At 35.7% G+C, this 22,631-nt stretch overlaps 1 protein-coding gene across 3 annotated transcripts; it reads left to right on the top strand.

The window, feature by feature from the left end:
• The first annotated feature begins 15,192 nt into the window (after positions 1-15,192).
• Positions 15,193-21,291, top strand: LOC127854119 (semaphorin-5A-like). 3 transcript variants are annotated; one of them, XM_052389120.1, is made up of 8 exons: positions 15,193-16,180; positions 16,540-16,875; positions 17,449-17,616; positions 18,014-18,193; positions 18,441-18,632; positions 19,185-19,334; positions 19,561-19,594; positions 20,167-21,291. In XM_052389120.1, exons 1-8 carry the CDS (start codon positions 16,129-16,131, stop codon positions 20,555-20,557), a joined length of 1,503 nt encoding a protein of 500 aa, XP_052245080.1. In that variant the 5' UTR covers positions 15,193-16,128; the 3' UTR covers positions 20,558-21,291. The 3 variants fall into 3 exon arrangements, with proteins under 3 accessions (XP_052245080.1, XP_052245082.1, XP_052245083.1); XM_052389122.1 differs by lacking the exon at positions 17,449-17,616; XM_052389123.1 differs by lacking the exon at positions 18,014-18,193.
• The last annotated feature ends 1,340 nt before the right edge of the window (positions 21,292-22,631 follow it).

Here is a 22,631-nt window from a genome sequence, read left to right as displayed (position 1 = left end):
ATTCCAAACGCAGGATTACAAAGTCGCCGATCAGTATATGTCACTTATCGAATATGTAACAAGTCTTGTTTTACCATATAATCAAACCTGTAAAATGCGTGATCTTTGCCTGCTCAGTATGAAAATAAAAACCTTCAGTTGTCGTACACCATACAAAACCATTACCACCGTACCACCACCATCTAAATAAGTGTTTAAAAAACAGCCATGATGCTCCGTGAGGGCGGTTTAATTCCTAAAAATCGTTTCAAAACGATGATTTTCTGTCGCACATAAATAGCAAATCGTGCTTTGTTTATGGTAATTTTTAGAATTTAACTCCATTCCTGTGCCGTTACCTTACAGTTAGCAAATTATGTCAAGGTCTCCTGCTTGGATATCCTCCGTGATTATACTCTATAGAAAATATTTGTCTTTGGGGGTAAATTTTCCGTAGGGGGTAAATTGTGCGCAAATACCATAGAGGTAAGGTGCAATTTTGAAGAACCTCTTCATACAGGATAGATATATAGGCATGGCGCATTACACGTTATATTAACGTAACCATTCCCTACCTCCACCCTCGCCGAATATAAAACGATTTGGTAGCTTTAAAGATTCTCAGTAACTGGCCATGTGCACAATTTAGGTTAATGCAAACGTGCTTCAGTTTCTGTCGTTAAAATTATTTTTTATTTCCCATACTGACATTGAAATAAGTAACCGAAAATACCACATAAGGTTTATAGAAATATAAACGTTACGTATTTTTTTTAAATGTAAGATACCTCATGCAATAGTTTACTGACCGACGCAGTGGTCTAACAAACTAAAGAGTCCGCATCTTTTCTTCTTTTTGACGATGCTGGAACAGCAGCGTCTAAGGTTTGATAACCAGTGAAAAAAATCTTTACAATGGCGACCTATGTAAAAGACCGAGCCAGTCCGATTGAGATAACTCGATTTTTCAGTTACTTCCCTTGGCATTCGCCACTGCGTAGGAGATTGCTCTTTGATTTTCATTGATAACATTCTCCTAGCAGAGTTGTCGTTCGTGTTGATAAAGGTAAATATTAATAGAACAGCATATCCTGGGGAAACAGATTCAATAAGTTTATCAGAACGTTAATTTCAAATTAGTAATTTTACATCCATTTTATTTTTATGGACCAATGAAACAAATATATATTTTCTCTATTTTGTTTGATATTTGTTCTCGATTCTGTAAATAAATTGCGAATAAAAACATGTAAAATTAACTTTTTACGTGATCACAAAACTAAAGAATGCGAACAATTTCGAACCTGCAAATTGTAAACGCTGCACTGCTATGATATATATAGATAAAACAACATTTCTTTGCGTAATTGTCCGTCCCGCTAGCGCAGTGGTAAGGCCGTTCGCTTTTTCACCTTTACGACACCGGTTCGATTCCCGCTCCTGGCGCAATGTTATATATTGTCTGTTTTGTGGTCACCATTCCGGACAGGTGTTTTTTTCCGGATAATCTCATCCCCACGCAGCATTTGACCATATAAAAAAATAAAAAGTATTTCAGTACAAAACAAATAGCTGGAAATTGCAGCTTTCATTCAAAATTCGTCCCAATTGTCGTCAATCTAATCTTATTAGGTAGGACTGCTGGACACACTCGGGGTCCCAACATTATGCAGCCTCAGCGCGGAGATAACTCATTACCTTGGAAAAATACAATTACACACACTGGGTGCAGCCTAGGCGCGTATAGACTCAAACAAGGCAACAAACTCAAGTGCGGGCACAATCATTTAAAATTTACATATTGAATACGATATTCTAACAGAAATTACACAACCACCTAAGTGTACATAACATGTTTGATATTTCGTTCGATCGTTAGATTGCAGCATATACATGTATAAGGTCATTTCGCTATTAGTTAACTTATCCATATGTTCGTGGGCGAACTCGGATAGTCAAGTGCTCATACGATTGAGCTCACATGGTCCGGCTATGTGCTCATACATACTATCGAGAATCATCATGAAGGTATTGCCATACTTAATGAACAAGAATGTGACCCGCCTCCCAGTTTCGCTCAATGGGTAAAGTTACCCACGGGTACTACTTCCCCGTACCGCTAAACTTGTTTTCGTACCAAAAATGTTTCGTACGCAAATTTTTTTCGTACCAATTTTTTTTTCGTACCCAAAATTTTCGTACCCAAATTTTTTATCGTACCCAAATGTTCGTATCAACAAACACAATTGTGGTGATATAGATAAACTTAAATTGATGTTTTATATCCATCCTCTTTAAAAGCATCGTCACACCAGTACTGCCAGTACTTTGATTTTTCATTAATGTACCATATCATTTGTAGTAAATGTTATAACTCTATTGAGACGTATTGCATAGCGGTCAATTACCCGAACGCCACTAACTGACATCATAGCGAGGCATGCGCCAGTTATTGATCGGAAAAGGTTTAAGAAAAACTCGTATCCGAGAAGCTTACACGGCGGTTATTGAATTGTAAGCCTTTATTTAACTCATGGGTAACTTCAAGTATAGAATCAAAGTGCTGAAAACAATGCAGTTGTTCGTTCTTTGAATGTCTTAAGTAGCAGACACATGAAATAAAGTTCGACCTTTATATTTTGCAAATCGAACGGCCATGAAAAATACTAACATAAATGTAATTTCACTTGAATTGTCTACTGGGGCTAGATTTTGATTATACAGGGCAAGACATTACTTCTTCAGGGGTGAGATTAAGAAAACACCTCAAGGGAGAAAAAATAAAATTACAATGTGTCTTTTTTTCAGGATTCACACAAACTTATTGTGATTAAAAAGATACAGTTTAGTTTTAAAAAATACTTCAAAATCATTTACACCAAAACCCTCTTAAAGCATCTCAAAGGGAGAGAATCTTCAATGTGAGGAAAGTACATCCCTGTTTTTATTAGAAGGCCAAGTAATTCTTTTATAAGGGTAAATAAAAAAATATTTATTACCTCTTCATATGTGTATTGTAAAAGCTATCACAAAGGTAGGTGCATTTATCAACAAAGAGATATGTCAAAATTGCTAACTGTAAATACCAGTAAACTAAACAAAAGTGAACAAAATGCATGCCTCTAAAAAGAATAATATTGCATAAACATAATATTGTTTGTCAAGATAATAAAACGTACAAATTGTTATGACACTATTGTAATTATTTGATTTGATTATTTCCAATGAAATGTTTGTGATATAATTTAGAAGAAGGTTTGGAGAAAATTTGATTTTATTCTTAACATGTGCTTATACTAAAACTTATTGTCTCACTGCCAATCAAATGGCTGTGATATAATGAACCGATAAGTTTCGAGAAAAATAAAAACTTGCAAAGAAAATTGGAAATAATGTACACGAGTTACATTGATTTTTTCTCCCAAAATAAAGCCTGTTACAGGCACTTTCCCAATGGCAAAAGGAAATATTTTCCCACTGCAAAGCAGACACAAGTTTTCACCTAAAAATATGTTAACTTTTCAAATGAACATAATTATTGATTTATTGAGTTTTGAATACAGCAATATAGTTCATAAGCAAACTATAATATATATTTTAAAATACAGTTAAACATGCACTTATAAGCATTTGGAATACTGTAATTTATGATCATATTTATAATGATTCATTTGTCCGAATGTTATGGTCAATCGCGCATTTTTCCCGTCCGAAACACAGGCTAAAAAATATATAGCAACACAAAATAACTGAGTTAGTAACCCATGATTGAACAAATAAACAGGAAAGCAATCATGCTTCTTCTAATGCATATTAACCCATTTATGCCTAGTGGACTCTTCCATCCTTTTAAATTGGATCAATTACCTTCCAAAATAAGGGATGTCTAGTCTATTTATTTCTATATTTAGAATATCTCTTGCGGAAATTCCTTTAAGCAAACAGCGCAGACCCTGATGGGACGCCGCATCATGCGGCGGCTCATCTGGGTCTACGCTGTTTGCCAAGGCCTTTTTCTAGACGCTAGGCATAAATGGGTTAATAAAAAGAAAAACCAACTATAATTCTGCATTGTTCATACAACTTTTCCATTTTCCTTTACACATTTACAAGGAATGACAGTTAAAATAAATACCAATACAAGTTGGTGAAACAGTTCAATGGTAAGCATATAATCATTGACATGTATAACTTGCATACTATTATACATGTATGTTGCATAATGATTTTTACTACATTTGCAACATTAAAATGTACATATTCTTGAAATCAAGTCATAAGCAAACAAAGCAGAGCATGGATAATTCAGATTCATTATGACATGATGCTCTTATCTTCATGCAAAAACGATACGTGATTTATTAAGGCTATACAATCAGAACTTTGACAAAAGAACAATATGTATGCCCAAAATATATTGCTTACATATTGATTAAAATGCTTAACAATCAAGTACCCAATGATTGTGCTTACAGCAAAAATACTTTGAAAGCAAAGATACTATGAAAGCTATCAAAGAGCTTATATATACTAGAGTAAACCTTATTAAGGCAAAGTCGGCTGTTTTGTGGCAGGATTAAGGGCAGTGTTTCAGGTTACGTCTAAGAAAGCCAAGTTTGGAATTTACTTTTTGGTGATCTTATTTATTGGTTCCAATTAAGGACTTTATATATTGTTATTCCGAGTTATGGGTTTTATGGGACTTGTTGAAAGATGTGGTTTTCGAGCTGGTACAATTTTGAGGTTTTCTTGTTTATGGTTAGGTTAAAGCATGTTTGCCGTTGCATCGCATTCCCCATGTGTTGTTCTAGGTTTCTAGTTAATTCAGGGCGTGCTGTAGTATTTCATGGTCCTGGCGACTTCTGATGGTGCGGAATAGTAATCATCTGCAAATAAACGGACCGATCACTTTACTGAATCTGGTAGGTCGTTGATGTGGCAGAGGAATAGCAGGGGGATAAGGACAATGCCCTGTGGAACACGGGAGTCGACTGTTACCGAATTTGTTTTATCTGCTTTCACAACAATTTTCATACTCTTGTCTGCCAGCAAGTCTTCGAGCCAGTGGTTGATGTTACCAATGATGCAATACTGCTCCAGTTTATGTGGGAGCTTTTCATGAGGGACAGTATCGAAGGCCTGGCTGAAGTCCAGGATAGACATGTCTATCTGTATGCCTGAGTCAAAGTTGGAAAAAAGTTCGTAGACAGTGGTCAGTTACGGCGTTTACCAGTACAAATCAATGACGATAATCGAAATTACCTCTAAAGTTATATTTATAAACTGGACATAATGCATATGCGTAAAGTGTCGTCCCAGATTAGCGTGCAGTCCGCACAGGCTAATCAGGGACGATACTTTCCGCTTTTATGACATTTTTCGTTAAAATGAAGTATCTTCTTAGCAAAAATCCAATTAAGGCGGGAAGTGTCGCCCCTGATTAGCCTGTGCAGACTGCACAGGCTAATTTGGGACGACACTTTACGCACATGCATTATGTCCAGTGTTCTCAAGACTCATTTGATAAAATATTTCATTCATGTCAATATTTGTTTCACATTTACATTTTAAATATTAATTTCATATGATGTTAAACTTATATCAATTAAATAAACCCTTACCTGCATGGTATTATTTTTTATCTTATTTAATTACTAGTGCAATGAAGGTTCATGAAAATGATACATTCATGTATTATTTTAGCAAAAAAAATGAAGGGTAAACGGTATTTATCAATTTTGAAGGACATTTCAATTTCAATGTTTGTCTATAACTTCCTCAAGCAGTCAATGCTTACTTGCTCAATGACATGGCTTGAGCCTTGTGGATTGTCATCGCAAATGCTGGCTTCAGTGGAAACTGCTGTCGCACCTCAATATTGCAGTTCATGGATGGACTGAAAACTGATATAAAATAAATAATTAACAACCTGGAAGCGCATATACATAAGTATAATAAGCATACACTACAGACATGCTTTGAATCAAAATGGGGTAAAGAACCATATGAGTGAACACATACTTGGCTACTTAATTCTGAAATATAAATTAGATTTAAGTTGTAATGCATCAAGAATGATCACAATAATAAATCATTCAAAATAAATAGTACACATTCCTTATAACACATATTTGTATTTATGCATAAATGCTTAATTATCCTTTTTGACAATGAACATACCTGTGAACTCAGTCCGTTCAATGGTAGTGCCGATGTGGAGACTAGGAAATTCCACAACTATTCTGTTTGTGTGATGTGCTGAATATGCCCCAACAAGCCATTAACAAGCTTGCCGGCTAGGTTTTTCAGCAATATTACCGGACATCCTAGTTTCACCCATAAAACTTCAGGTTCAGTTATTTTTCTCAGTTCTGCTACTGTACCAGAGTCCTTTGCTTTGAATTCATAGAGGTCACCTGTCCACTTCAGTAACGATGATCTGTTAAAGTAATCAACAAGGTCATTTCTTGAGAAAAGTATAATACTTACTGCCTACCTGGAGGGTGGCAATGGTCGCTTAAGGTCATTGACAAAAGCTTCTGTATCAGCAGACAATTTTCCTGCAAACACATATGTGATCACATTAAACAATTGCTGGTCATTTGTCCGATGATACTGCTTAAGGACCACTGTGTGTTCGAATACAGAAAACTGAGGGCTTTGGAAGCAGAACTCACCACTGTCGTGATAATCCAGATTTGCCACTGGGGGTAGCTGGAAGAAGTCCCCAACAAATATGAGTAGCAGTTTCACAGCTACAGCCACTATACATTCAAACAAGTGTCTGCTTATCATACTGCACTCATCAACTATGAGGCATTTCACATTTTGTACATTTTCAGTAACGTAATTATAATGGCCATTGTGGGCATGCACGTAATTGATCCGATCCGGACTATAGCGGCAGTCTTCCAAACCTAAAAATCTATGAATAGTACACACATTCAGTCCTGGGTACACACTACAGGCTATGCCTGTTGCACAAGTAATTTGTCCCTTTCTCTAGTTGTGCCATATATATTTCACTTACAACATATGACTTTCCGGTACCTGTGTGTGTGTTTCAGAGTTTATTTACAGGTCCTACTGGCCTCTTCACGAGGTTACGGTAGCCCGACCTGCCCCTGTGACCTCTCAGGGGAAAAAGATTAATTTTAGAGTCAAAGTAGGTCAAATTTACCCCGGTTTCCCGGGTATTCGCCAAATACTTTAATTTTTAAAAGAGTTCGTTGCACGTTGGCCAATGAGACCTTAATGTGCTAGCTACCTAGAGGTGGTGATGAGGAGCGGATCCCGCCGAGTGTCCCGCACATTACTAATGTACAAGACACTCAACGCGATCCACATCCCAACACCACCCGGTACGTAGGACCCGGAACACACACACGTATCGCTCTCACACACCCACTCATTACGGGTGGCGCGTATGAGAGCGCCACGCCCGTGCGTTCCGGGTTCCTTGGTGGTGATCTGTGTATGGTTGTGTATAGTGTGTGGTATGTGATTGTTGTGCATTTGTCTGGAGCGGAAGAGGAGGTGTCTGTCGGTAATTTAAGGTCGTCGGTCAGTCGTGAAGGGTTGTATATTGTTGCAGTTCCCAGATCGCAGAACCCGCCGCCCCCGCACAAGCGCATCCACGCCGAGCGAGCCCGAGCCCCCCCTCGCGCCCGCATACTGCCCCGGCCCGAGCACCCAACCGCTTTCCGGTACCTGCCGGGCCCAAAGGTAATAAATTATGCCCATGAACCGCTAAATCCAGAGCAAGGGCTTGCTCCTCGTTCATTTTTATTCTCTAATTATTAACGTCCATGTGTTTTTTGTTTACAATTTGATTTCTCCCGGCTGCGCTATGCGTTCACAGAAAAGCGCATAAAACGGGGAAAAGAAAACTCAACCAACCAGATATCGCGTTTCAATTTGGATATCTGGACGAACAACCACAACAACTATGGCCGAGCCTTTGAAAAGGTTAATGAAGTTGATGGTAAATTATTAAAAATATATAGTTTAAATCAAGAAGTCATGAATAACATGCGCACGATAGTTCACAAGGTTGCTTCTTTGTAAGTGCATATGGTATAAATGATACAAAATAGCCGCCTATCGATGTTCTATAGGGGTATTACGTGTTTACCTTTTGTTGCAAACCCGTGCCGATTTTTATAGCTTTTGCCTGTTTCGCAAAATTTGTATGAAAAAACATCAAATATTACGCTACATTTCGTATTTTTTCGTTGATTGAGCTAACATTAACAAAGAAAATAAATCGATTTTGTTATTTTAATTCCTTTTATTGGAAAGTTGAAAAAACTAGTTGTATCCCTTGTTAGTATATATAGTATATAGACAAAAAATCGAAACTTTTCCCTGTGTTTAAAGCCTATGTAAAATTCTATAAATAACCAACTAATGAAAGTTTACATATCCAGAACCAGGGCTATATAAATGGAATTATGTAAAGATTTTACCTCTAGCTGAAGTCAATAAAGTAAACGTAGCCCCTAGTGGACACGTTTCTCTGCGCGAATTCAGATTGAGTGCAAAGTGTAATATTAACTATCGTATCTAACGCTTAATAATACTTAATTAATACAACAGTTTGCCTTCAATGCTCGATGTTTCTGCAAAACGATGACGACCCACATCATACGCTAATTTGCTCTTTACATGGGTGTTCCTGTCGCTTGGTATGAGTCTTACATAGAATGAAACACAACATAATTTTAATAATAATGTATTGGTATAAACGAGCTTTGTATTTAATTCTCTAGCAACGCGGGTTTTACATGGCATACATGATGATGAACTATACATGTACTGGAAGTAAATTGCTACCACGTAAAGTGTTCAAAGGTTATTGTTTTCACAACTTACTCGCCATAACGATTCACTTGCGCACAAATAGCTTTTATCTTATCATGAGTAAATATTGTTTACATTTAAAAAGTGTGATGATGATGCCCGACAATGTCTTTAATAACTGTATTGATTACCATTTCATATTACGTAAATGGTAAAACTGTTATTACTAGTCTTGTTAATTTATCTGCGGTTAACGCTTACTTTAGTGACCGACGTTAATCAAAAATAATAATCGCCAGTTAACCATGCCATCATGGGCATTCCTGTACCCGTCATGCTATCTCATATCAGTTGATTATCTATTACCCATGGTGCGTGTTATGGCGGTTACGCGTAGAATTAGGTTGGCTGAAACGCCACTTTGACCTGCAAGTCGAGCTGTGTTACACGATTTCAACGTTACAGGCAGTGGACTATTTACATGATTCATATATGTTATGTTAAGTAGACTCTTCCGCGCCGTGAACTCCTTCTTGGCACTGCGGTCGCGGCAATGTGGCAGTAATCAAGATTTAACTACCTAACAAAGTGGCTTGCAAAGGGTGGTATTAAACTAAGTTATAAGCAAGCAAAAAACCAAAAACACGTATAGACTGCATCTAGCTCTTTGGTACTATAACACTTACTTAAGAGAACCAAAATGCCAAAAGGTGAAGGTAGGAAATATAGTCACGATTTATATATATTAGGTGGAATCCGGGAAAGGGCCGCTAAAATATGCTAAAGACCAAATATGCAGATTTTCATACAGATTTATAGTTTGAGAAAGGATTTCATATTGTATTACATATGAGAGAAACAATTAAGTTCAATTGAAGCGGGAAAACATGACACCAGGACTTCAATAAGTAGTAATTGAATAAGTTTGTATAAGGTATTTAGTTATGTTTTTTAAGTCTAAATAAGTCTTTAATTCGAGTGCCCACTTGTGCGTAGCCATTTTACCGCAGGAGCATCATTCAAACAATCTTTTTACGACAACTACCATAATATGATACATACCAGTTATTGAATGTCTTAGTATCGCTTCTGACAAAGAAATACCCCCCCCCCCCCGAAAGCAGTAAAAAGGCGTACAATGCCATCAAGACCTCCACCAATACCAGTAAGCCCAATGCCAGTCTAAGGCCAGTCCTTAAAAGATGGACCAAATACTTTTTCAAGATACGCGGAGGCCTTACCATCAGTATCATTAGTCATCCAAGCAAAAGCATACCGACCACCATCCTCAAACGATTGAAAAAAAATGACGAGAAAATGATGACGGAAGAGACGGTGACATCACAGTGCACATTCCTGTCCTCCTAAAATTGTCACCCAAATACCAGCTTATTTCTATCTTTATCGTTGGAAGACGATGTCCTGATGACATTGAATATTGTGTGTGGCACCAGCAGTGAACTCAAAGACCTTACCAACAGATTGTATAAGAGAGCAGAAGCAAAAACAATGAGATCAGCACTGAAAATACCAAACATAAAGGACATATGTGTAATTTATTACTTTAAATGAAACTATGAGGCTTCTTAAATGTTCAGTATACCTTAGAATGGTAGTTTATGCAACTTGAAGTTGGTGTACAGTGTGCGTTCCATACCAAAGTGTATTTCAGGATTTGCTGAAATGAACACGCCTGTTATACAATTGTTATTTAGTTATTTGAATTTAAAGAAACAGTTATTTATGTTTTTTGTTCCAGATCGGTTGATATCTTCTGGAAACCATGATGACATATACACACCAAAGTAAGATGGTATTGCAATTTAAAGGTGTTAAAATACAGACTATCAGAACATAACACATATATATTTAATTTATGTTTTACATGGAAACGTGTGTGTATAAGTTATAAATAATTATAAGATCGTATTAAATGCAGTTCAAATACATGTGTTTTGTTCGTCTATTTTCAGAGAGCGCACAACAATATCTGTACCTGCAGGCTAGTGATGTAGACACAATATAGCGCCATACAAATACCGTAGCACCATAAAAACAGCAATCAATATGCGGAAACACTTCTATGAGCAATACATGGCGATTTCGGTTAAGTATGACTATTTCAGATTCTAAACAGATGCATTACAATCGATTTGCATTATAAACCTAATACAATATATTGAAATTGCGAGTTTTCAAATGCACTTAATTTATTAAACTTTTAACTTATATTCATGAACACACATATATTATAATAGTTCCTCGCTTTCCAAATACGTTCTAAACACTTCAAAAATATGCACGCACTGTTCAACGTATGTTACAACAATCCTGTATTAAGTTCACCATTTTTTACAAAGTCTACATTGACAAGTCTGACATATAATTTGCTATTAGTTCTAATAAATTTAACTTTTCGTGTCGTATGTCATGATGCTTATTCTTACGTGTGTTTTAATAATTAAAATAAACCTGTATATAAACCAGTATATATGTAACGTCATTTCTTTTCAAAGATGCCTCTGCATACATTTTCAAGTGTAGTCAGTACTTACATACATGATAAAAAATCATTTGGGTCTTGATTAACTATTTTTGAATTGGACACATTATCATTACTTAAGATGAACAAACGAAATAACCTTTCTAGGTGAACCAATACTTTATTTCCTTAATACAACAGTCTATAAAATACATTGTTTTGCGATAATGATATATTAACAAACTACGAAACTTGTTTAAAAGTAGGTCGTCCAAAATGTTTCACATCAAAGTTTCATAAATATATCAGTACCGTTGAGGCAAAACGCGTAAAATGTCACTGTATTCAATAAACAGTTAATATTTAAGTTTGCAATTTAAAAACTATCAACTCATATGCATCTTCTAAGCTCGTGTAAGGTATTCCAAATCGCTTCATGTATTTCAAATCGCAATAATTGCAGTATTTTTGTCTCATCAACCTTGTTATAGTATCGAACCGGCTTTACCCTTTTTGTATTATATTACACTAACAATGCACGTATAAGTCAGTGTCTTGTGTATTTAACTGGCGTGGTACTTGCACGTAACATTTTTTTTTTGATGGGTTGGTACCGTTCGCTTTCTAGAGCGAAACACACTTAGTCACGCTTTCTATATTTTAATCTTGGCATCCTAAATGACAATAACTGGCGACTTGTTACCTGAAAATAGTACGCGTAGTATTCTGTTGTTTAACATTGTTACTTATTAATAGTCAAATAAAAGTATGCTCTTATGTGTTAAAATGAACATGTTCAAGTTACACGGTGTACATTATACCGTCAAATGCCTTATATTACGCACACCAGATGTTAGCTTTAAATGCGAGAAAACATTCAAATCAACGTAAATGTCACCTTTAAGCAAATGACTTAAAACTCAACCATTCCTCATATATTGCATACTCGGTCAGCTTCAAAATAATACAAAATGTTAACTCCTGACCTCAAATGAAAAACAGGTTCTTCAAAACTTTCGCATCAACGCGGAATTCATTCACAACAGTTACCCAGTGTAAAACAATCGAACATAGGTATGAGCTGCGCTTTTCGTTTAAAAGTCAGGTCCCAAAATATGCTTAAAAGAAAGTAAGTTCCATAAAAGGGATATTTAGATAAAAAAAATAATCGTGATTTATGCTTTATGTTACTGTTAACATGCACGACTACTATTTCATACGAGAAAATTATATTCGACCATCCTAAATCTCGAAGGGCAATAAATTAAACAACAAATTTGAGGGCGGCTTTGCTTCCATAACTTATTAATTCCGACGTATATTGTATTCAAATAACCAAAGTCGAGGAAACGAAAACGTAGTGCCGAAAGGGCGTATTCATGTAAAAGAAATATAAATACAAAGTGGCTTTCCGGGTGAAAATATCCTCTACTCCTTCACGGTAAACACGATAACAACGCATTCTTGGAAGTTAGTTCATACTTACCTCACTTTAGCCAGTAAGCTCCAGGCTACGCATGCCCCCCCCCCCTCCTGCTATAAGTAGGTTTATTAACCTTTTGTAGATGGAACAATTAGTAAATGTACTTTTTTTGTACATAGTTATTTGTAAAATGTTTTTTCTTTGTTAAAAAATACCCCGTTCCATGGTATCTTTATGCACTATAGAACAACTCCTTATAGTGGTATTCGAATCTCCCATTTGAAGCCATTACAAAAACCCAAAGCCAAGAAATTGAACATAAATGTGTATGCAAATGCACAGCGGCATATAATCACATTATCTCTTAAGCCATGTCAGCAAATGTTGGTCTAACAACATTCGGTGGAAACACTTCCTGCGTTGATGACCCAGATCCGTACTCAGCTATGGTAAATGCGAAAGTTTGGTTGTTGCAAGTCGTGATGGTCATAATTGTCATACCATATTTTCAGGTCAAGCCTTAAACTGTCAGTGTTCGAAGCTTTGCCGAGTGAGGAAGACGTTAAGAACAGTGCAATTCTTTAGCTTATGACGAACCCTGACAACCACCCTCCCCCACCATAAAAAAGAAAGAAAGTTCTTGTTTTGTCTGCATAACAAGCGTACAGGCGATGAATGATTTTTTGTAATGCTTTTTACCTGTTTTCAACAGGAAGTAGATAATACTTCATAAAAGTATATAGCATGATACTATCAGTACTTGTATTGTTATATTGTTTATATGTCATTCTTGATTAGAGAACCTTTTTAGTCAAGTAAATGTTGAAAGTTTTCTCATGAATAAAATCTTTATATATCGTCAATATGATTTCTCGACATGGTTTGTACCTGGAATATACACTGATATCATGTATTATTCTTTGTAAACGTGTTACTTTATTGTAAATACCACTTTGTCTCAGTAACATGTAATGAACTATATTGTATTTTTTATTATAAAAACGAGTTGTGTTGAGTCTCAATAAACATGAGGTTTTATTTTGTAATATTATGTACTGTTCTGTTCATATACCAATATATCATTTCAATTAGCAATTTGCATGGACTTGTGAACATTCCGTTCATATCTAGGCACAAACGTATGCCTGCATGCATACATACATTATGGCGTTCATGTAAGGGAAGGTATGAGGCTTCTTTTAGGTTTGTTCTTTGTTATAAATATAAGCTCTAGCGTTTAGAATTTGTAAATTATTGTTCAACGTTTGTGTATGTGTTGATCGGCACGTCATCAGGTTTAAAAGGTTTTAAAACAAATTAATGATGTTGTTATGTTCAAAACGGTGTGAACCATTGGTGCAGCTGACGTCTTTATGCAAATGCATTTTTTGGGACAAACACAGAAAAAAATCGTCAAGTAAGGGCTGAACCTAGCTTCTAAATAGGCTGTTAGTTTGAGATTATTAGATACACTGTGTTTTAGGTAAGTTGCGCGAAAGAATAAACATATGGTAAAAAAACATTTGGGGTCAAGTGTCAATAAGAGCACATGATCGTGTACGTCAATTTAATTTTGTCTGGTCCCTCACTTCTTAAGTGTTAGAGAGTACTCACACATTTGCATTCAACCCAATTTTGATACAGCGGATCATTTTTGTAAGTCAGTTGTTTGTAATGTAACAACATTGTGTATACACTACGTACTATATCAGTGAATTAATCGGAAATTTAAAATTCTTTCGCAAACTACTGATTGTTTACATCGTGCAAAGGCTATTGATTACTATGTATTTACATCGGAAGTCATTTGTAGATGACATCCTTTTTGTCTAAAGGACAGCCTGTCAAATCTGCATTAGGACCAACTGTTTTAAAGCCACATAAACTAATAATTATTTTGTCTTCATTCAATAACATAGTATTGCAACAATGCTTACATATTATTACGCTATTTTGTAATGTTTGTGTAACGATATTCTTGCAAATGTGTTAAGCACTGATGTTTTTTGGAAGTTGAAATAATTATGTATACAAATAATAAAATAATTAAAACAAACTTCAATAAGGAAAAGTTGTTATTTTTTTTTTCAGTGTGTGATTTAAATTAAGAGTTTTATTTTTGAGACGTTAAGGCCGACTTATTTGGCGTATTTGTGTTCTAAGAAATATGTTTCGTGTAAAAAAAACACTCACGTTGTCACCGGATATAAATATCTATATAATGAAAGTGTAAATAGCGACAAGAAGAGTATTCATGTCTATACATAAAACTCCATTAATCACATACACACTGTTGATTATGGAGTATTAAATCAACCTCGGTCATGTGCGAAAACCGACATTTGTCAATGATATATGTTAAATGTTGAAAAGAAACCCATATATAAAAATGCACAATACATTATGACTGTATCCTTGTAATTGGCGTGTGATCTTTATCAGAATACAACAATACTAGTAAGGCCGGATCTTAGTCATTATGTCAACTGCCATTACTATCGGTCAAGATGTTTTAACAACTTGTTAATGTGTGTGAGCGAGTTGTTTTTTAAATCATCATAAGTTTGTGTGTTCGAGCAGAGAATTTCACGAGTGATTGTATGTGTTCAAAAACGTTGGAGAAAGATACTTTTGTGTTTAAAATATGATTAATGTAATCATAAAATGAAAAGTACAAGACCTTTTCAAGTTTATGAAAAGATAATTGTATTCTTAACTGTTCAATTTGTGTTTGTTAAGCTTATAACTATAAAACATGTTTGTGTGAACCTAATAACTGTTCAGCATTTGTACGTGAATAAAAAAAACTGTAAAACATAAGTAAGAACAATTCATAAGTGTTGAACATATGTATGCGAAACATACGTTGTTAAATACATTTGCGCGAAACTAATAACTGTTGAACATTTATATGTGAAACAGCTAAGGCTAAATTGACCATTTGAAATAGAACATAATTCAAATATATATTGCTCGCGTTTATTTAAACAAATAATTCATGTCTAAATCAATGTAAGAATACGGAATACGTTCATAATTTATCGTCGAGATGTTTTTTTCTATCGAGGATGATTGTGTCTAGACCAGTTTTATGTTACGTTAACTCGCGTACATTGGAATTAAACAATTTTGAATGATTGAATCTAGAACAGTTTAATGCAACGTTAACTCGCGTACATTGGAATTTTTCGATTGAGGATGATTGAATCTAGAACAGTTTAATGTTTCTTCAACTCGCGTACATTGGAATTTCTTAATTGAGGATGATTTAATCTAGAACAGTTTAATGTTACGTTAACTCGCGTACATTGGAAATTTTCTGTAACACAATATAACTAAAATAACAAGAATTATGATCTACTAGTAACTCGGACAATGCAAAATTGTTTTCTTTCTTGCTACTAAAGAACGTTTGTTTTCGATCAAGAACAGCTAGAAGATAATGTATGCCAATACTTGTATCCGGATTGTGTTCATAACGTGTCTAATAAACGGTAAGTCACGTTGATATTATTATATATTTAATAAACGTCAATCCGCCCTATATACCATAAAAACATTCAAGTGGGTTGTTTACAAGCATTTCGGTTATCAGCTTATTCCATTATATATTAATTGGTCATTCAAAGCTTTAACATATTTATTTATAGCTAAGTGATGAAATACTTAAATTTATCGAAGATATATTCCTTATAAGATTTGTTTACCAGACTGACTAGGTACATTTTGTTTTAATTTTTCTGGACACTGTTCGAACAGAAATTCATTAAAACGAATTATTCATATCAAACATGCATTTTGAATACTTAAACCGTCTGGATTCAGTTATAACGAGGCGGGATTTTTATTGCAGGCAGGAAAGTGGCTTCCACAAACATCAATGCAACAGAGGGGTCAGCCGTCAGATTCGATTTACCGTCATTTCGATCGTGTGGACGATACAATTTTCTTGACCCTCAAAGCTTCGAGATAGTATCAGTTCAAAATACGTCCCAGTGCAAGATAAGCGAAACGTATCGGATTCGAGCAACATGCAAAGCCAACGAAGACGGAACGGTGGTTCTTGGTGTCTACAAAATAAATAAAACGGTAGACGCTGGGATATATATGATCCGAGGACCTCAGGCGCCAGAGTGCTTGCGTGGTTTCCATGTTACAGTGACAGGTGCGCAAAGACCTTCTTTTGAAGGTAAGCGTCATCACAGTGCCTATACCACGTGACTTTTTAATATCTGTGTTGGGAGAATTAAACGCGACACAGTTAACATTTTTAAGGATCTCTTTTTAAATATTTCACAATTTTTAATGGGATGAAGTAAAGAGCCCGCTCATTCGTAAGATTTTTTATAGGTATCATTATCTTTTTAAACAAAAAAGATTTTTTTCAGTAAAGTGCAACCGCGCGTTTGAACGATTAGAAAAATGTCGGATCAGTGTGGGGACTTCATATTACAAACGCGCGGTTGCACTTTGCTGAGAAAATACTTATTTGTTTAAAAAGATCATGATACCTATAGAAAACTCTCACGAATGAGCGGGCTCTCCACTTTATCCCATTAGAAATGGTGAAATATTAAAAAAAAGACATTATTTAAAATGTTAACTGGGTCGCGCTTTATTCTCCCAACACAGATCTTAAAAAGTCACGTGGTATAGGCACCGTGGTCATTATCGTAATAAAATTGCCTTTTCATTATACAGACATGTAATGGTAAGAATACCAACCAAAGCAGGAAACAAATTCGCTATTTTTGGTTTCTAGAGTCGCTCAATCCCGGGGTCTGGCTAGAGTGGGAGTCGTGGTCCACGTGCAATGTTTCGTGCTTTCGGACCCGCACGAGACAGTGTTCCGGAAATGGCGTCTGTGTCGGGGGTACCGGCCAGGAGATGGCGACATGCACAGACCACGGGAAATGTGGGGCACAAACAGGTATGGTACACGTTAAGTACGTTAATAATGTTTTCCATGAGTAAAAAACAATATGCCAAACTAAACATGTGTTAAAGAGATTGTGCTTACAATCGTTTTGATCTAGTTCTTATTCAATTAGTTCGAATTCCCAATTCCATGTTAGATATATAACCCTGTCCCGGCTAGTTCGAATATTCAATACCCAACTAGGTCTTTTCGCTCCTGGCTTGATATCCGCTTATGTAAGAAAACCCTATACCTATAATGGTATTCGCCACTGGCTTCATATTTGGAAAAGTTTATTATTCCCAGTATCCAGTATCCATTACTTAGCAAACTATATGGACCAATACTGAAAACTGAATGTACCTCCTGTACGTCCCTTACATTAATAATGTATTCCTTGGTAACTTAGACAGTATCACGTGGTCTACATGGAGCGCGTGGGGCGAGTGCTCGTGCGAGCACAGTCAACGTATGCGTCACAGGTACTGCCTCGACGATAATCGTCAACAAGTCCAGTGTCCACTAAGAACGATAGGCTCAAACGAGAAAGAACAATGCCAACCTGAAAACTGTCCAAATTCAAGAACTGGTGAGTAGTGTTGGTGCAAAGCAGGTGTATTTCGAAAGGAGGTTTAATTGTATTGGTTAAATGTGTAGTGGTCGACGTGGCGTCAACGCAGGTTTGGGTGGTGGTGGCGATGGTAATGATTGTGGTTTGGGTTTTAGCTTTGTTGAAGGTTGCGTTTCTGTTGTAGACGAGCATTCTTTTTCTGTTGTTGAAGTGGTACTAATTTTCTGACATTGTCCAATACAATCTCATTTCTCTCGTGTTGCAGACACAGTTTCTATGACTCCAAACACACATTGGGGCTATTGGTCGCCATGGACACAGTGCAGTCGCACATGTGCAGAAGGGCAGCAGTCAAGGTCACGCTCTTGTCTGAGCGAAAGCAGTCAGTTACTACCCAACACCCAATGCATTGGCAATGCGGTCGAAACTCGGGCCTGTCAAATAGCCGAATGCAGCGGTAAATTTAATAAATAGTTTCGGATAAAAATCTTAAAAGTGTATCTTTTGTATGTTTGATTCAAATTCAATTTTAATGTTACAGTCAGTTTATACATTTTCTTGAAATCATATTTAATACATCAAATTAATGAGGATGAACATTTTAAGGAATTCCTATCGAGTGGCTTCGTTGTTCAAATTGTTAATATAATTGGGCCGCGTTCTGAGAAAACTGGGCATAAGGCTTGTGCGTAAAGTGTCGTCCCAGATTAGCCTGTGCAGTCCGCACAGGCTTATCAGGGACGACTCTTTCCGCTTTAATGACATTTTTCGTTTAAATGAAGTCTCTTCTTAGCAAAAATCCAATTAAGCCTGAAAGTTTCGTCCCGGATTAGTCTGTGCGGCCTGCACAGGCTAATCTGCGACGACACTTTACGCACATGCATTATGCCCAGTTTTCTCAGAACACGACTCAATTTATTTTTATTCAGATAATTGTTTTTCCTTTATAAATCAAATAACGATTGCAATTCAATACAAATAACATGCCTAGCGGTATATTTAACTAAAGGTCCGCAGGACCAAGCGAAACAGGACAAAGCAATCACAGTGACGATCCCTTTGTCAATGATTGTGGGCCTCGTCGCCGGGATTGTGATACTTATCTTGGTCATTGTCGTCGTGATTCTGCTCGTCCAATTAAAATGCAAAAAGAAAAGGGGTAAGAAAAACTGGCGTTTAAATGAATCCGATGGCGGGGTGAGGATCGTAGATAATTTGAAATAAATTTATTCAAGAAACATGATTTCGAAATTCAGATGCGAGTTCGTTTGATGTTAAAATGTTTTCCTTATAAAGTCAATGGCATCCGTTTAAGCAGAGCACAATTTAAAAGTTCCAATATGGATAAACATAGTGCTTTATATCGGTTAATTTTATTTTTACAGAAACGGGAACAAAGCACAAAAACGTAAAGAACAAGTAAGTGTGTGTGTTTTGTTCTCTCTAAACATCAATGAATGGTATCGTGTCATTAGAAAAATTATTAAACTTCTGTGTTTTCTAAGCAATAAGTTTATCTCTAAATATAAGGTTCTTCAACGGTCTAAAAAATAATAGCGACACATCTGAATTAAAATGTAAAATGTGAGCTACGTTTTATGGGCAAGTCTTTTAAAATGATATACACGAGCGTTAATATAGGATTTAAGTATGTGTGTGAGTAACAGTGGCTAAAGTTGTCAGTTAACAAATAAATCCAGCCGCTGAGTTTGTTACTAAGATCATTAAATTGCCACCATTGCACGGCCAACAAACACGCGGCTTCGGTTCGGTACTTTCTTGCGGCTTTTGCAGCAGGTTCTAATGCTAGCCCATAGTCAAGGATTAAAGCGTCATTTTAAATCAATTTGTCACCTTTGAATAGAACACACACGACATAAAATACGTTGCATGCGACAGTATATTAAATTGTAATGTAACACTTTTATAAAAATTCAATCTTGTGATACCGATATGCCATTAAACAATCACCGCTTGCTTTGAAATTTTAGAAAGAAGAATAATCCAGACCAACGAAAGGAATCGTCAATCAGTGGTGTTCACACATACGCGGAAATTGACGAAGATGACGTTATTGATTTAAAATCGGAAACGTCTAGTCATTCACGTGCTGAGTCAATATACGTGCCACTGCCACAATCGCCATCCGGGTCTTATCCGACTCAGTACAAAAACATAACGTACAACAGCGGGACGCAGTCGATAATTCTCGGCCAGGTGCCAGAAAACAACGAAGTCGCACATGTTTCGGAAATTGGATCCAATCTTACGACTTCTACAGAAGCACCTAAGACGACGACAAGGTTTGAAAGTCGACACGTGTCGCTGGACAGTATCGGTTACATGAAACCGAAAACGAAATGGTTCAAGAAACCTGTATAGGTCTTATTGTGTATTTAACACTATATTTGAAGCTTGTGTATTCCCACAAACATAGGCAACTGGTGTTTCATGCCCAATCCATAAACCTGGCTCGATTACCGTTCCCGGAAATTACCCAGGTATCTCAATTAAAAATACAATAACTTACATTCATGTGTAAAGTTTAATTTCGTAGGAAGGGGAGGGGGGGGGAATCTCCTTTCCCTGCAACATTGGTACCAGTCAGGAAGACATAACAAGTTCAACTATCTTCGATTTATTTATTGATTATAATAACCAATATATAAATATATAAATAACCAAATACCTGATATATTATGTTTAATGTTAGCAGATGACACAGCAAACTGTGCAGAAACTGTTCAAAAGTTACAACAACAAGTAAATGTAATAGATATATATTGCGAAAATACTGAAATGGAAGTTAGTTTAAATAAAATCGCAATCATCGTGTTTCGTACAGATTGTGTCTTAAAATATTGCGAACGTTGGTATTTAAGTGGACAACAGGTTAAACAACATCTAATTACAAGTACATGGGACTGATGTTTACCCTGTCTTCGAATATGATAACACCATTAGGAAATTAATCTTTTACAGGCGATAGACACTTATGTATGATATTATATTTATAGAAACATACGACACAACTTTGAAATTATAATATATTATATTATTGTGTTATGTTTTATGGGCCGGAGTCCTTTATTTACTAAAAAAACTGTTCTGTTCTGTGCTGTGTTTGTATGTGAGTTTGATTGACAAAATCTTGATGTACTCAATTTAACTTGATAAGCATCTTAATGAATGGATGAATCTTCGAGTCTGACCTGTGCTTCTAAAAAGTCAGAGCGCTTATTCACTGCCACAGATCAAGTTCCTTTTGCTATTCAGTCAAAGATCAATGTCTAAATTAAAACTGTTGTCTGTAAGAGTGTTCATGCAATGACCATAGCAACATGGTTTCAATCAAAGCATAATTTTGTGGATTACAGTTTGTTATAATATTTGTATATGTTTTGATTCAAATGGTATCTCAGTTCAATTTTGTTTTTAAATACATGTATTTCACAATCGTCATAAAACGTCATGTCATACAAACGCTTTTTGAAAGATGACCTACAGAAACATAAATAAACACACTTAAAAAGTACGTCATAGGAAATGAGCATTATTAGTCATTGTTTACATCGAGTGTTTGCTTTTGTATATTATTTGTCATCATGGAAAGCAGTTTGCAACGTTCATCCTGTTTGGCGATATCTCTAATCTCCACTCGTACGAGCTGTTTTAATCCACTTAAAACAACTGATGTTATTGTGCGAATTTAATGACATATACTTACATCAATATTCACATACATGTATTACACTGTATTATGCAATTTTGTGTAACACAATTTTGTATGAGTTTAACAATTATATAGTTTAATATTATATGTAATGTATACAAATGCCTGATAAAAAAACTAGGCATTATGTAAAAAAAGTATTGTAAATGTGATTTGTTTAGCTTTGGAATATTGCAACTCTATATTCAAATCAAACAGTATGTCACAAACAATATATGCTTTAGAAGTTTAGGCTAGTTTTGCGAGTCATATGTGGACACGTGTATTATTATGCATGTAAACATTCAGTATAAAGCGTTATGCATGGAAGTATTTCTATTTAAATAAAGGAATTTGTCTAAAAACAATATGCTGTAAATAAAAGTATTTTTTAAAGGCAAAAAGAGAAGGTATATCGATTCTTTACTTGTACGTGTCATTATGTTACAGATATGTAAGATAAACAAAACTGCCAATGGTCATGGTAAAAAACAACCTTCCCCGACACCTTGATTAAGGACTATTTTATCATACCACCGCATTGATATCTGCCTGATATAACGTTGCCTGATATATTTGATTATATCATGGTCAACAGGAAGTTCTTATATCAGCCAATGTTTGGAGTTACGTTGGATTTGCAATAAAGTCAACAATTTCTATCAACATGAATCAGGTTCAACAAAACAAACAATTTGATACCAAGAACTTACATATTTTATTCTAGTTTAAAGTCATAAATCA

This window comes from Dreissena polymorpha, chromosome 12 (genome assembly GCF_020536995.1).
Source record: "Dreissena polymorpha isolate Duluth1 chromosome 12, UMN_Dpol_1.0, whole genome shotgun sequence".
NCBI classification, from domain to species: domain Eukaryota; kingdom Metazoa; phylum Mollusca; class Bivalvia; order Myida; family Dreissenidae; genus Dreissena; species Dreissena polymorpha.
The sequence above is the reverse complement of the archived record's forward strand: the minus strand, read 5'-3'. Positions and strand labels throughout refer to the sequence as shown.

Bases quoted from the DNA above. Each gene is read 5' to 3' on its own strand.
- LOC127854119 (XM_052389120.1), top strand. From the start codon at position 16,129: ATGTATGCCAATACTTGTATCCGGATTGTGTTCATAACGTGTCTAATA. The intron at 16,876-17,448 runs GTAAGCGTCATC...TTTGGTTTCTAG, and splicing joins GCAAAGACCTTCTTTTGAAG to AGTCGCTCAATCCCGGGGTC. The intron at 18,194-18,440 runs GTGAGTAGTGTT...CTCGTGTTGCAG, and splicing joins CTGTCCAAATTCAAGAACTG to ACACAGTTTCTATGACTCCA.